A 15,242-nucleotide genomic window follows, 5' to 3' on the forward strand; every position below is an offset into this window, starting at 1 on the left:
ATAACTTGCATATCCTATTACTCCGCACCCATTAGAATTCAAAATATACCGTAAAGCTTTGGTTGCAGTGTGCTCAAACTCACTCTTGGCAAAGCTCAACAACTAGAATTTTCAAAAGACAGTATACTTTCAAACAGCAACATGTTATCAGTCCGAGTACTCTGTATGAACTTTGGCTTGAAAGCACTACTAGCAGGCTTTGTACGAAAGTGCAGTATACAGTTTATACGTTGATGGATGACATGGTGCAATATGCGGAATGGAAGATTTGGAATCACATGACGTCCTCACAAACTCTAGTGGTGTGGAATGAAATGTGCATACAAACACAAAATATGTACAGTGACACCAGTAGATTTCACAAGAGATGAACAAAACAGAACAGTTAAAACATGTGCTCAATGGTGAGCAGTTGTCCTTTTTTTCATGGAGACCACCATATTATATGATATGGAATGAAGCTGTAACATAGTTCTACTAAGGGTACATTGTACTCTGAAATCCTTTATTGAAGAATTCAGCATGCAATGTATTACAGAATTCATTTAAAAGTGATAGATATTTCGCATGCATACAATCTGTTTTTGTGCACTGCGGAAATACAAATTGATCTTTATTATCCTCTAGTTTACATACACACACTTACAAATGAATGAATGAAAAATTCAATCTCCATTTTGAAAAATGAATTTCATGTAGACATAGTTATGGTGTTTCGAAGAATGGCAAAGTCAACATCGCCAAAATCTATTCATATAACATTTTGTACAGCAACCTACAACTGTCCAACAAGTAAGATAAATAGAGATGGATTTGCTTTCACCTCATTTTATTTTGCCTCTACACAGTGTCAAACATGAAATGTATTTTATTCCTCTGCAAGAAGCTAAAGGGATCATATAGTTTTGGTTGAGACCTAAGTTCAGGTTTCTAACATTTTTGTTGGTGAGATAATTGGAAACCTCTATGAAATATGAAAGAGCATGTAATTCCAAAAGGGATTCAATGTTTATTTGATGAAAATTGGTTTTGAAGTGGCTGAGATATCCAACACAGTACAATCCTAATAAAAAGTGGGACCCACCTTTTATGAGGATCGCTTTGTTTTGCTTTGTTTGTGGATGTCTCGGCCATTCCAAAACCAATTTTCATCAAATAAACTTTGAATTCCTCTTTGAATGGTATGCTATGTATTAATTCACAAGTGGTTTTGTGATATCTTGCAAAAAGTTAAAAGCCCAATCCTCATCTCCACCAATACTATACCATCCCTTTAAAAGTAACTTGCTCTCTCTTGTCTGAAGTTATAGGATAGCCTTGCTAGGATCTAATTGCAACTGTCACCTCATATGATTTTTCTTTTAATATATACATACACACACTACTTTCACACCTACCCATGCATGTTCTCCAATAGTTAATGATATAATGAAATGTTTATCAATATTTCCTTCAATCAACACTTCCATTTTGCCTATTAATTAAAATCTAGCTCCTTTTAAGGGCAATGTACAAAGTTTGGATTCAAACCATCACTACAGGTATAAATCCTACTTCCTTCATACGACCTAAATTTTCACAAGTTTTTAAAAAATATGTACAACGAGTGGAAAAATTGTGAATGTATCGAGTATATCAGTATTGCAAAGTAGAAATTGTCGTTGGTCTGAATGCCGGTAGTCATTTTGATGTCAAAGGTCACCATTAGCGCTGAACTCGACAGCACTTGCCCTGTGAGTCATTATTTGAAAGAAAAAAGCACGAAAGAGAATTAAGTGTTTGGAAATCATGAAACGTAATAAAGTTTAATCTTCTTACACAGCATCCTTTATGTCATTCTCATTAAAAAAAAACAAAATTATAAAAATAAGATAAAAACACTTGTATGTGACATTCATGTGCTGTGGGTGCATCAGAATATGTAGGGTCACAGTATGACGTATAACCACACATTAATGTTAATTTAATGTTAGTTTTTCAAATATACTATGATCGGGGATGCATTTCACACAAAGTGGCAAGAATTAGTTGAAATGGCGAAAGGATCAACAAAATCAGCTTCACCAATGAAAGTAATACCAAAAAAAAAGTCATCCTGAATATGGGATGGTGACAACATGCACATATGAAGGATAGTCATACATGTATTTTGTTTCAGAGTTTCCATGATATTATCCTGAATTAGATTAAAATATATTTTTGTATGAATGTGAGAGAGAAAGCTCATATACATATAGACCGATTCGGGTTCGTTGAGGGCAGCAGACAATTTGTGGCACTGGGCGCAGCCATTAGCTCAAATTGCGGAGTCCCAGCCTACCCCCCCTCCTCTCCCCCACCCCCCCCCCCCCCCCCCCCCGAAACATGTTTATCGCGCACTTGTAACAAAGGTTCGCGCATTTAGCAAGCGTTCGCGCACCCAGTACGAGATGCCTATTGGCTAAAACAACCATGCATCAGTTTTTCATTCCGCGCGCGTGCTAATGTAGGCAGGGGGTGGGGGAGTGGGGAGGGGGGTCGGCTGGGACACCGCAGTAATGGCGCTGCCCATGCCGATAATACACATAGCGCGTCACAGAATCGGTCAATATATAGAGAGAGAGCTATCACACAACGTGTTCATTGTAAAAATACACACACAAACTTGCCAAATACATAAATTCTAATATTATTGTGTCTGCGGCTTTATGCCTGGGTGTCTTTCTGTGCATGTGTGTCTGTTAAATTCTGTTTGTCTGTCTTGACGTACCTTGTCTCCTGGTGCTGGTCTCATCACTGAAATCCTGTCGTACAATGACTTCACAGGAGCAAAGCACGCTGCTAGCTTACTCTGTGGAAGAGATGATGATACCAAGTTGCTATGGTGACTCCATAAATTTTCAGGGTAATTATTGACATGAAGCGTGTTCAGACAGGAAGGGTGCAAAACGGGAGTTTGATCAACTACACATTCAATCCATCTCACCGTGCCCCCCCCCCCCATGACTTTTTATGAAATACAAAAAAAAAGAGGATGCAAAAATACATACATGTGTACACAATTCATTTGTACAAATCAGGAGCATAATGTGAAATGAAAAAAGCAAAGGAATTGCCATATGATGTTGGATATTATGTAGTCTTCTTCACTCTTTATTCTTTAGTGGCTTAAAAAAACACAATCTAAATATTGTTGAAACAAATGGCATCCAGTTTATCCCATCCCCCTAAAAGAAAGACAAACAAACAAACAAACAAACTGAAGGGGAGGTCTTATATTATATCACATATTGTCGATATAACTGCCCTGCAGGATAACTACCGTGAGACAAAAGGTTTGTGTGTTCTCATTCAATGACAGTTTAAAGGGATGGGTACAGTATTGGTGGAGATGAGAATTGGACTTTTAACTTTTTGCGAGATACCAAGAAAACACTTATGAAATAGTACAGAGCATACCATTTTAAGAGGAATTCAAAGTTTATTTGATGAAAATCGGGTTTGGAATGACTGAAACATCCAAAAACAAAGTAAAACAAAGCGATCATAATAGAGTGTGGGTCCCATACTTATTAGAATTGCTCTGTTTTGGATATCTCAGCCATTTTAAAACCAATTTTCATCAAATAAACGTTGAGTTCCTCATGGAATCACATGCTCTTTCATTTTTCATAAGAGGTTTCTCATTATCTCACCAAAAAATGTTAGAAACCTGAAATTAGGTCTCAACCAAAACTATACGATCCCTTTAAGGATACATGGATCTGTATTGATTGGACAAGAATGTATTCTAGTGGATATGACGATAGGTGAGCATGGGTGACAGTTTAGGGTCACGTAACCCTTTATGTTCCAATGAGTCAAATGTGCCAAAACTTCACCCACATACCCATGCAGTGGCAGATCCAGAGGGGGGTGCACCAGGCGTGCGACCCCTTTTATTTTTTTTTTTAACAAAAGAGAAAAAAAAAAGAAAAAAATGGGGGGCACATGCACCCCCCTTTAATTTTGTAAAGGCGCCTCCCCTTTACAGAATTCCTGGATCCGCCCCTGCCATGGACAGGTAATAAATGTGGTACATGGAGGGTTAAGGGTGTTTTTTTTTTACCTTCAGGCTTTCGAGGCACCCTGGCCGACCTTCTCTGATCTGGAGGTCAGTGCCCTCTTCATTGACTGCCAGTGTCTTGGCGCCTTTGGCCTTCTCTAAGTGGGAACCAGCCTCCGTGCAACCATTCTCACCCCAGTTCACCTGCGCAGGACACAATACGTCATAGGACCAAGGATACACATGTTAACAGTTACGGAAGTTACTCGAGGTGAGATGGATTATATCTGCCGGCATGTTTCATTCAAACATGGAAGGGTGTTCATTAAACACCACACGTGTCACTTAAGTAGTAGAGGGTATCGGAGCAAAGACACTATAATTTCTCAGTTTTCAGTCAACCTCGCCTTGGTCGAATCTACATGGACACAAGAAAATCCTTGAATTTATGTGCATTGCAACTTACACAAGAAAATTATTACATGTTTAATACAGCTAAATATTATACAATTATTATATGTGTAAAAATATTACATAAATTGCACAAACCTGACACAGGTAGCTAGTTTGAAACCACTGTCTGAACAAGTTATCATTAGATAAAATGAAATTATGAGTAAAGATTGTTATCACATTACCAATCATTAACTTGTGACCAATCAATGGCATGTTTTACAATGATTTATTTGATCATTTACCAATATTTCTATTTTCTTCCCAATTGAACTTCAAGTCAGAGAAGTTCATATTATGTGTAAAAAGGAAATGTAGCTGCAATTATGGCATTGATATAAATTAAAGTAATGGCAATGGTTGGAAATACTTACCGGAAAAAATATAGATAAAGCATATGTTATGAATAAGTCATACATAAATTAATATGATATTATGATGAAAATATATCAATTTTTAAATCTAAACAATAAAAAAAATGTAAGAAAAAAAATGGATTAACAATATCCTAGGCATTCTCGATGCAATAAAAATATAAAAGATTATGTTATGAATTATGGATTCAGCGACCAAGAGATAAGAATTGCAAATCATATGAACCATTGTAATCAATTGACTGACATAAATGATACTAAATTCTTGAAAGATTAAAGATTATCATAAAGAATAATTTTTAAAAAATGCACAAGGTATTATGACTTTAACATAGAAAGTTGTGGAGAATCTTACACATCTTTCATCCATGTGGGACTCTGGAATACATGCTGAAAATTATTTCATTGAATAACTGGCACAACCCCCGCAAAATATTATGTTGCCTTGTTTAAATCAGCCAAGCAAGATGAAATAATGCAAATTGTCATGAAATGTTTAAAACAAATAATTCCTCATAGTGTCTCCCCTAAAATATGTATTAATTTGTCCTTAAAAATAAATAGATTAAAAATTGTGAAGGTGATATAAAAAAAATCAGGAAAAAAAATATGATACATCAGACTCATTTTTATTTCTAAATGATACACAATTCATTTCAATTTGGCTTTAGGAGAAAATATACAACATATTGTGTTTTAAGATATTACTTGATAAACTGTTTTATTTAGTAAAGATAAATATAGAAATGAATATTCAGTAAAGAACATGTTACTACCTTATTCAAGGATGCATTTAAGGCTTTGATATTATGGTGATATACTTCATAAATTACAAAATTATGGGGGGGTTTTTTCATTCAATCTTGTAGTCTTGATGCTGAATACTTCAATACTTCAGTCATTATTATCATATTACTTAAGAAACAAGGTTACTTTAAACAAAGTCTGCTTCTATTGTATCATTCGATACGGGCCAATACATCACAATTCCATGATTATGGTAAAGCTCATTCTTCCCTACAATGTTTTCCTACCGATTTCCTTTTCCTTTTTTCCTGCTTTAAGCATGATTTTATAGAATGTGTAATTATATAATATGTTCATTTGTCACAAAAACTACGCTGTTGCATTTTGCTATACATCGTAAAATGAAGAAAAAGGTTGCAGATAAATGAAAAACGGGGAGTAGAACACTGAGTTAGGGGCATTAAGGAGCGTAACAGGTTACATTTTAGTCCATAATATATACTGATATATACATATATATATATATATATATATGCATATATGGAATATATATTTCAACAGGCACTCACCCTCATGGCCTTGATTCCTCCGACACCACCTCCACCGTAGTAGGATGCGTCCACTGTGGGCCACTTCTTCGAATTAGGGGATGCGGGAGGTTCAGGCGGTGGAGGAGGGGGCTTGATTGCAACCTGTCCGAGGTGGATATATATAGTGGTAAATTTAGTGACTGAACACACACACACAAAAAAAAAGAAATACATTATATATATATATATATATATATATATATATATATATATATATGTATATATATGATTTATATATATATGTGTATATATATATATATATATATATATAATACATATATACGATATGTATAGATATATATATATATAAACACACAAACATACTTATGTACACATACATATTAACATACAAGCAAGGGACGGTTGGGGATAGCAGGTTTGAAATACTGATTTTTGTTTATTTTAGATTCATAAATAACTGAAATTGTGTGGATGTACCTGAAGGTATTCCTAATTTATGTCTGTGCCTATTTTTTCTCGTTCAATACATTATTTTTTATAATTGGGTATCTGTATGGTTTTTTATGAAACATTTTATTGTATATAATACTATATATAATATCTAATAATATATCTAATTATATATATATATATATATATATATATGATAATATATAATAGCACATACGTGCATATAGGATAACAGTGTGTAAACCACTGATGGGGCTACCCTGGGTAAAGAAAACTGAATGAATAAATAATAAATATGTGCTTTGTATGAAGCATAATAAATATGAGTATAATGAATGAATTATATGATGGCCTGAACATTCCACTGAAGCAAAAAGGAAGAAGAGCCTAATTGATAATACACATGAGAAAGAGTGGCATACTTGGGTATATGTGGATGTTATAGAGTTTGGTTGATTCTGACTTTATCATTATAGTAATGTAGGGGATAGCGCGAACGCAGATCCCCGCTACCATAAATTATACGCCCGAGTTCCCCACGTTTGGGGGAATCGCAAGGTTCAGCAAGCCGGAGTGCAATGGCAAGCCTCGCCCTGGGAGTGCGTCCTTCTTGATCAACGCAACTCCTGCGCCAGGTAAGTATGCTTGAGAATGGTGAGCATGATGATATGTTCATTATCAAAGCACATCAAGGCGCGGTTATCGAAGAGATTAGCCACCAAGCTTTATAAGTAATATCATTGATAAATTTCACTTTTTCGGTAACCAGAACTCAAAAATATACAAACATATTTAAGGATAATTTTTTGTTACATTAATCCTATGAAATCGATGTAGAAAATGTGCCAATAATGCAGAAATGCTGATATTGCAGACCTATTTCCAAACATCACACACCTAATATGCATATTCATGTTCTTGTTTGAATAAATATACGACGCATGCGTGATTTAGCAGAAAACGTAGTACACTGTACAACGAATAAAGCCCGCACGTACACAAAGGATCCTGCGTCCGCAATGCCCCCGAGTGTGTGTGTGTGGGTATGACAATCCATGCATTCACGCGTACACACACCCATATGGCTGTGATCGCACATGGTATCGCACAGCCTACTGGGTGAAATTAAGACTGCTCGTTCGCATGCATGTACACTTTGTAATAGTAATTAATCGAGGGGGTCTATCTCCCGAGTTAGCTTCAACCCATTAAAAATCAAGAGAATGGGATAAGATAGCTGCTGATAACAATATAACGGAGATTAATATGTTCATATACTCTGTGTAGTCCTCCAATTCATTTATTTATTAGGGTGGGGTAGTGAAGGGGTCCAGAATGGAAGCTATATAGTCAAGTTGACGAAGGACATCCAACTTTGACTAAGTATCACTTCGTCAAGACAATGGCATGCTTTGTATAAATAATTTTGCTTAGTCGCTGCCGAGGAAAGTTTATTTACACAAGCAAGGCAGGACAATTCCTCAGGGGATTAACTCTGCTATAGTCTCATCGCGTCAACCAATGCAGCCGCTTTGCTCACAGTGGACCGAGGAGAATAGTAAGCGGCGACTTCTTCAGATCGCGAACAATATCTAGGGGAGGTGATTACTCTATGGAAAATAATTCCGAAATGATTATATCAATGCTCCCTTCTACTGAAAAAAAAGAGAAAATAACCCAAGACGATCAGGTGTAATATTGGCGGACAACAATCAACGTCCAGAGACTAGGCTAGTTTAAAAGTCAGGAATTAGTCGCATGTAGTTTTCAAGGTTGAATTTGATGCACATCGAGAAAGGCAGGTTTGAGTAATTCACCTGTTTTTGGTATCATTGTTAATGCGTGTACATTATTTTTATCGATGTTACGAACGGAAATAACAAGCAAATCAACAATAAAGTAACTCTCATTTTCAGTAAATCCAATCTTGTAAAGGAAATTGTGATATATAATTTGGGCCACAGAACACATGAGAGTTCATACATGTATTAATCATATTATATGATATCATGGTAGATCCAAATCTATTAACATTGAGGACCCAGTCATTCATTTCGAAACAAATGAAGAGTTTGTTTGCAAAAACCGATAAGTCCATATTTGCAAAATAGAGATATTTGCGATTAAAGGTCAAGAAAAATAAACAGAATAATAAGAAAAATTTTGCTTCTTTTGACCATAACTTCAAAAATGTACCTTTATATGTAGTGACAATATATCATTTAAAAGGTATTATTTTGTACTTTCTGACAGAGACCGTACTTCAAAATCTTCAAAAATGGACTTACCGGTTTTTGCAAACAAACTCTTCAAATCCTTTGTCCGAAAATCAGATCAGCAATATATTTTCTCTTAGAATTATAGGCTAATGTTTTTCATTACAGATCACAATGTGATTTTTTTAAACAAATTTTCCTGATTAAACGAGAAAATAACTGTTTCCAATTCTTGAGCCAATCACAGAAAGATTGTAGCAACATATTCATCTGTCAGGATCTTTCTTTGAAATTTGAACGTGGGGGATAGCGCGAACGCAGATCCCCGCTACCATAAATTATACGCCCGAGTTCCCCACGTTTGGGGGAATCGCAAGGTTCAGCAAGCCGGAGTGCAATGGCAAGCCTCGCCCTGGGAGTGCGTCCTTCTTGATCAACGCAACTCCTGCGCCAGGTAAGTATGCTCTGATTTGCTGGACAAGCCGCTCCAATCATTATCAAACCACTTCAAGGCATAGTTATTATGAAAGACTCTACTTGCGAGCTTGTCTACTTAATCATAAAGCATCCTTTCATCTCTTCTGTTCAAAACAAAAATCGACGCAGTTCTTATATAATTATTTCACATTAGCCGTGAGAAATCCCAACTAATAATGTTATTTGAACCAGAATACTGTTCATGATTTCGAAATGAGCTAACCTTGTATGCATATCATTTTCATTACAACAGTGAACCGCGCATGCCCATTGTAGCTTGCTGACGGTGTCTTTCACAGTTGTCACGGCAAGTTGCCCACCAAAGATATAAAAACAAATGATCTATTTGATGACAATACACTACGGATCCCTGAATTCCTCTGAACAACGTTCAGTACATCATGGTGTATGTGTGTGGAAACCGTAGACGTGTATTAGTAGCGAAATTAGCCAGAAAAGTTTCTTCGAGGTTCGTTTATTCCAAATGTGAAAACAATTTTTAAAAATTCAATTAAAGAGTTATATCTTTAGAAGCCCAAAGAATATCCCGCATGATATTCCACATACACATCAGTCTTCCACCGTTCTGATTGTCATCGGAATGAAGGCAGTGGCGGGGTCTACACCAATATTGTCCGAACACGGTCAAGTTGACGATGGACCCCCAAGTTTGACTAATATTCACTGAGAAGATGACATGCCTCATTTATTTCGCTGACGAAATTAATTGATCTCGGGGTCAGTTTATTTACACAAGCGTGCTAACATCACAACACCTATAAAACCACACAAAAAACTAACTTGTCTATAGACTCTCTTTTTAGATATAATTTTTGTTTTTCAGTTCAACGCACTTTCAAAAACCTTATAGGTCTAAAGCTATGGGCAATCTGCAGAAAATGCGCGATGAAGAGTCACTACACTATGATTCATCATCATTTTCAAAAATACAACAAAGACTCCATAACTTATAATTCTTACCTATGGATAACAGCGAATATAACTAGATCCTTTGGGTCTCCAATTGCTTGATCGTGACTGGCTATTAAACAGACAAGTTGCGGTTTCACAGATGTTTTGCTTTTGCATTCGTCATTGATTATATACTTTAGACAAACACTTTATAGTGAAATCACCTATGGGAGAGGGGTTTCCGCTGACAAGAAGGTATAGTGTCACGTCTAATTCTTGTCGCAAAGTTTGTGACACGGCATTTTGCTCCTGTGACAATTGCTCCGGTCTTGGTTTTTTTTTTTTTTTTTTTTTTTTTTCGAGGACTTCGGGTTAGGGTCAGGGTTGTGATAGGGTTACATAGGTTTAGCTTGATATGAGGATGAGGATTACTATAAGGGCTAGGGTTTGTGGGTAAAATTTCTATTTGGCTCAGCGTGCAGATTTTTCATTATAGCAATATTGTCGCAGGTGCAAATGCCATGGAATTCGCAAAGTTACCTATTATGTCAGGTGCAAACGCGAAGTCATGGCAGGCCGCGTAACGAACATTTTGAAGGTAAGCTTCAGCTGTCCGTTGTCTCAAGGGGAGACGAGAAAGAGGTCTCAATTCCCTTTTCCCTGGTTGAATTTTATTTCAGACATTTCAGATCAAGATTTGGACAAGCATTCTTGTCGCTGTGAAAATCATTGTTGGTGTCGTTGTTAGCTTTTGTTGCTGATAATAATAATGATGATCATGATCATGATCATGATAAAAATAATAAGTATAATGATAATATCAATAATAACAATAATAATGATGAATAATAATAAAAGAAAATAAATCATTACCATTATTATTGTCATTATCTTTATCATCATCATCGTCATCATCATCATCATCGTTTATCATTATCAAATTGCATTTTTATTGCTATTATGATGGTGACAATATTGTACAGGAACCTATCCAGTTAAGTGTGTGCGTGTGTGTGTGTTTGTGTTTGTGCGTGTGTGTGTGTGTGTGTGTGTGTGTCGGGGGGGGGGGGGGGCAGAGGAAGCGTTGTAGACCACTCACCACACAGCAGAGCAGCTGCCAGAACCACCAGAGGAGGAAGAGACCGAGGGCCAGGAGCACAAAGAAAACACCCAGGACGATGCCAGTGACGTCAGGCTGTCACGTGATCAAATCACACACCTTGCACATGTTAATACAACTCTTAAAAGGGATAATCTGAACACTCAGATACACCACAGTCACTAACATGACTACATGTATCATCAGTTCATGCAATAGAATGGTATTATATTTCTATGACAGCCTACTCCTGTGAAATTCATCTGAAAAGGGATTCATGGAAGAGTAACCGTCGTGGGATTGCAAGCATCTTGTCGCCAGTCACGGGAGTACAGAATTTGCCAATTTCCTTAGCCCGCCGCACACTGTGCGACTCACGACTATACGACTGACGGACTTGGACCTGAAATAAACAAGCGTGTTTACTCTGGGGCTACTTTGATTAATTTCGGATCCAGAGTCTGTCAGTCGTATAGTCGTGAGTCCTATAATGTGCTACGGGCTTTAACTGTAAGCTCGTGGGCTGACAGGGATTTGTTTCATCCGAAATCAAATTATTAAAGTGTTTGTTCCGTCGTCACGGGGAAAACCGTAAATTGTTCTCGTCGCACACACACTACAAAGAATAAATCATCAACACGAAGGGAAATGATAATGAAACTATCTTTCATTTTCTTTTCATGTTTCAAGGATAAACCTCTCTGAACACTGCGTCTCCTTGGCTCAAGCACACTTGTTACGTCAGTGCTCGATATTCACATGGAAAGTACTCACATGGAGGCTTTGAAACATTACACTGAAACTCTTAGAGGAAATTTAAAACCACTTACCGGCGTACAGTCTTCTCCCGTGATGGTTACATTACTGGATATGAACGAAATGCCATTCACAGAAACCTGTAATACAACAAAACTGAAAGTTGGAAGTAGAGAGAAGAACGTAACGTTATACTGTGCAATGACATCTGATTAGGAGCGTTATAATATACCACATGGCAATACAATCTTCAGTAAAATACATGTACATACGCAAGGCCACTAATAATAATCGAGCAATGCAAATCTTTTCTTCCGACGCGTGTTGCTTTCCATAAACATTCATTAGCATAGTCACGCATTGCTGGCAAAGCAACGTCCAGATCCTATTCACTTCAGTTTTCCACAATGTTTGACAGCCATCAGAGATCACGCAGTTTAGTAATAAAAGGTGTATGAAGGTCATCCTTGATAGATATCAAGTTTTTAATTCTGCAATATTTTCTTTTAAGAGTGAATAAAAAGACTGTGCAATAATGCAGACATACATGTGTGTTATTATACAAGCTGTCTGTACTTCCGTCATGACATAATGCATCACCATTCGCACCTTTACAGTATCTTTATTTGGAAGGAGGGAGATGATTACGGGAATAACCCCAACTTTTGTGTCATCTGTTTGAATAGTTGGTGAATTTTGTTTTGCCTCATATATTGATTGACAAAAATGGAGACTTCCAATCGGACTGTCTAATATCCACAGTTAACTTCCAATAGACAATATTACGCGTTTGACAGGGTATATTGGCAGAAAACTGGGCAATATATCTTTTTGGGGGAGGAGGTTTTTGACATCTCAAAACTAGGATCAATGACCTGAATATTAGAACACACGCACAGAAAAACAGTCATTGCTCATTCATTATCGACATCCATTATCGATTTAACGCCTTTATAACATCCTCTTTAACGTATTATGGATGCACAGGTGAGGAAGGTTGCGCTGACTAATTCTAAAACAGGTAAGATGAGAATAAATGAACACGATCGGTTTAGTCCTGGTTCTGTTTTAAATGTACAAAACACAGGTCAACACTCCCTATCTAAGCTGACTTCTATTGTGGAAAAAAATAGCATAATGCGAATACATTTGTATTAAAATCAATATTTAATGAAAACCGTTGTTCAATGAGAAAGTTGTGGAATTTGAACTTTTTAATACTTTTTCTGAGACATTAATGCCGATGGATACAGTATATCATTATGCGTGTTGATGTTATTGTCTTCAAATCTTCCACATGGCCTGCGAACAAAATAACTTTCCTCCTTTGAAATAAAAAAATAATAATAATCATATGATAACTTACATCAAATCAATGCACACTTCTAAAACTAAACTTTGAAGGGTAAGATGTCGTACCTTACTGCTATAATACAGCATAACTCAAAACAAAACATTTTTATACACATGCCAATGATTAGACTTTTAGAGCCGATGGCATCATTATCTTGCTCAATTTGAATAATGTGGTCATGAAAGATGTCACTGCTTTATATGACGAAAAAAATACTTTGAAATGTTTCATTGTACTTCCAATTATTTTGTTTGTTGGAAATAAAATAAATCAACTTGAACAACAACTTGAACCGCTTTCATTTCTTTCGCCCAATTTCAATAAAATTTCGTATTCTATCACGCTTCTGTGTGTGATTTAACTCTATTCATTAACCTCAAAACGAACATGGGAGTGTTCCACTTTCTAAAATTATTCCATAATATTATAAGTAATTCCGCACCTTCCGGCTTCTTCGATGTGCGGCGCTGGACACACAAGCTCACTATCGGTAACTAGGTGCGGCGACACTTCTGTAGAGGGAAGAAATCAGTACAGCTGGGTCCTGTTTCATAAAGCTGTTCGTAAAGTCACGTGCGACTTTACGAACGACTTACACATGGCAAGCCAAGTGGGTTTCCTAATCATCGTTAATTTCAAAAGCTAAATTTGAAATTTGCAGATGGTGATTATTCTTACAACAAAAAAAAGTTAACACACGTTTTTGGTTGAAAGTGTATTTTTGCCCCAATGTAAATGAAATATTGACATACAGTCGTACTTTGTTAAAACGTATCAGATAAGGGAAAAAATGGGCACACACATTGGCACTTCGTATTCCATTCGTTCGTAAAGTCATGCGTAATTTTACGAACAGCTTTATGAAATGGGAACCAGAATATCTGTCACAGCAGCACCCTGGGCATATTCTATGAAGGAATTTTCCACCTCCCTCCCCATATCTGGATTTCCGTCTCTGCTTTATTTCCTCGTATGCTCGATTTTTGTTTGTTTGTTTTTTTTTTTGGGGGGGGGGTTTATGTCACATTATCTCACATTTTCGGCAAAATGGAAACTCACATTGCAACTACTTCCTTAACAAGGAGGACATTCTGAATTTAGAGCTTTAATAACTCACGGTGCTTTCCCATCCTATAGCATATTTTCAAGAAGGTCATACTGTACTATACTGATGTCGCCTGAATTGGTTAAAGTGACTCATACATGATGACTGTATACGCAAGCACAAAGGGTCGGGAAATTTCCCTTTCATTCGTCATTAAAATCGTTATCATCTTACCACTGAGTAAAGAAGGTCATATCCTTGACTACCTTTATACCTTGACCCGATTTTACACCGTGACTCTAAAATAACGTCGAAGCCCTGACGATTTTTAAAAGTACGGAAAAGGATGACAGCGTGCTTGTAATTGTGAAATTTGGATCTAAAGTTCAGAAAGATTTCCTTATCCCATACACGAAGAAAGGGTAGACGAGTGGTATCGTAAGTAAAATCTGATACCCTTCCACGATTATTTTAATAGCTTAAACCAAGTACATTAATATTTTGATATTTGCGGCCCAAACCGTTTACGCGCTAACATATAATCCCTTTTCTCTCTTTTTGATAAAGTCACGAGGGCGGCTAATTACCTTGGTCGTCTGTATCGTTTAGCCGGAAGTTACACCGGACCTTTGACACATCCATCGTCCTCGTGAATCCGTTACCTTTTATGGTGACGTTGAAAGTCTCTGCAAGAAAAGTAAGCATAAACATCGTGAATTGTTTGGTCTTGTGGCAAATGAATTTACTCGTATACGCCTGATGGTAAATCACTTGACTCAACATT

The 15,242-nt window shown here is 36.7% G+C and overlaps 1 protein-coding gene and 2 non-coding genes across 3 annotated transcripts in view; all 3 read right to left on the reverse strand.

The window, feature by feature from the left end:
- Nucleotides 1-1,704: 1,704 nt before the first annotated feature.
- The window catches only part of LOC139731808 (anthrax toxin receptor 1-like), a 28,234-nt gene continuing 14,696 nt past the window's right edge, over nucleotides 1,705-15,242 (reverse strand). The window contains exons 8-15 of the mRNA XM_071642684.1: nucleotides 15,046-15,144; nucleotides 13,856-13,925; nucleotides 12,134-12,215; nucleotides 11,304-11,399; nucleotides 6,168-6,290; nucleotides 4,088-4,228; nucleotides 2,750-2,824; nucleotides 1,705-1,731 (exon numbers count right to left, since the gene is read on the reverse strand). Of these exons, the coding sequence (XP_071498785.1) occupies nucleotides 1,705-1,731; nucleotides 2,750-2,824; nucleotides 4,088-4,228; nucleotides 6,168-6,290; nucleotides 11,304-11,399; nucleotides 12,134-12,215; nucleotides 13,856-13,925; nucleotides 15,046-15,144 (713 nt within the window). The remainder of the gene's footprint in view (nucleotides 1,732-2,749; nucleotides 2,825-4,087; nucleotides 4,229-6,167; nucleotides 6,291-11,303; nucleotides 11,400-12,133; nucleotides 12,216-13,855; nucleotides 13,926-15,045; nucleotides 15,145-15,242) is intronic.
- LOC139731927 (U1 spliceosomal RNA) lies at nucleotides 7,081-7,242 on the reverse strand. The gene has a single exon (XR_011710999.1). It is a non-coding gene; the product is annotated as a U1 spliceosomal RNA (small nuclear RNA).
- On the reverse strand, nucleotides 9,116-9,277 carry LOC139731928 (U1 spliceosomal RNA). The gene has a single exon (XR_011711000.1). It is a non-coding gene; the product is annotated as a U1 spliceosomal RNA (small nuclear RNA).

Source organism: Diadema antillarum, unplaced genomic scaffold (genome assembly GCF_040938485.1).
Source record: "Diadema antillarum isolate AM-2024a unplaced genomic scaffold, OU_Dant_1.0 seq00000386_RagTag, whole genome shotgun sequence".
Lineage (NCBI taxonomy): Eukaryota > Metazoa > Echinodermata > Echinoidea > Diadematoida > Diadematidae > Diadema > Diadema antillarum.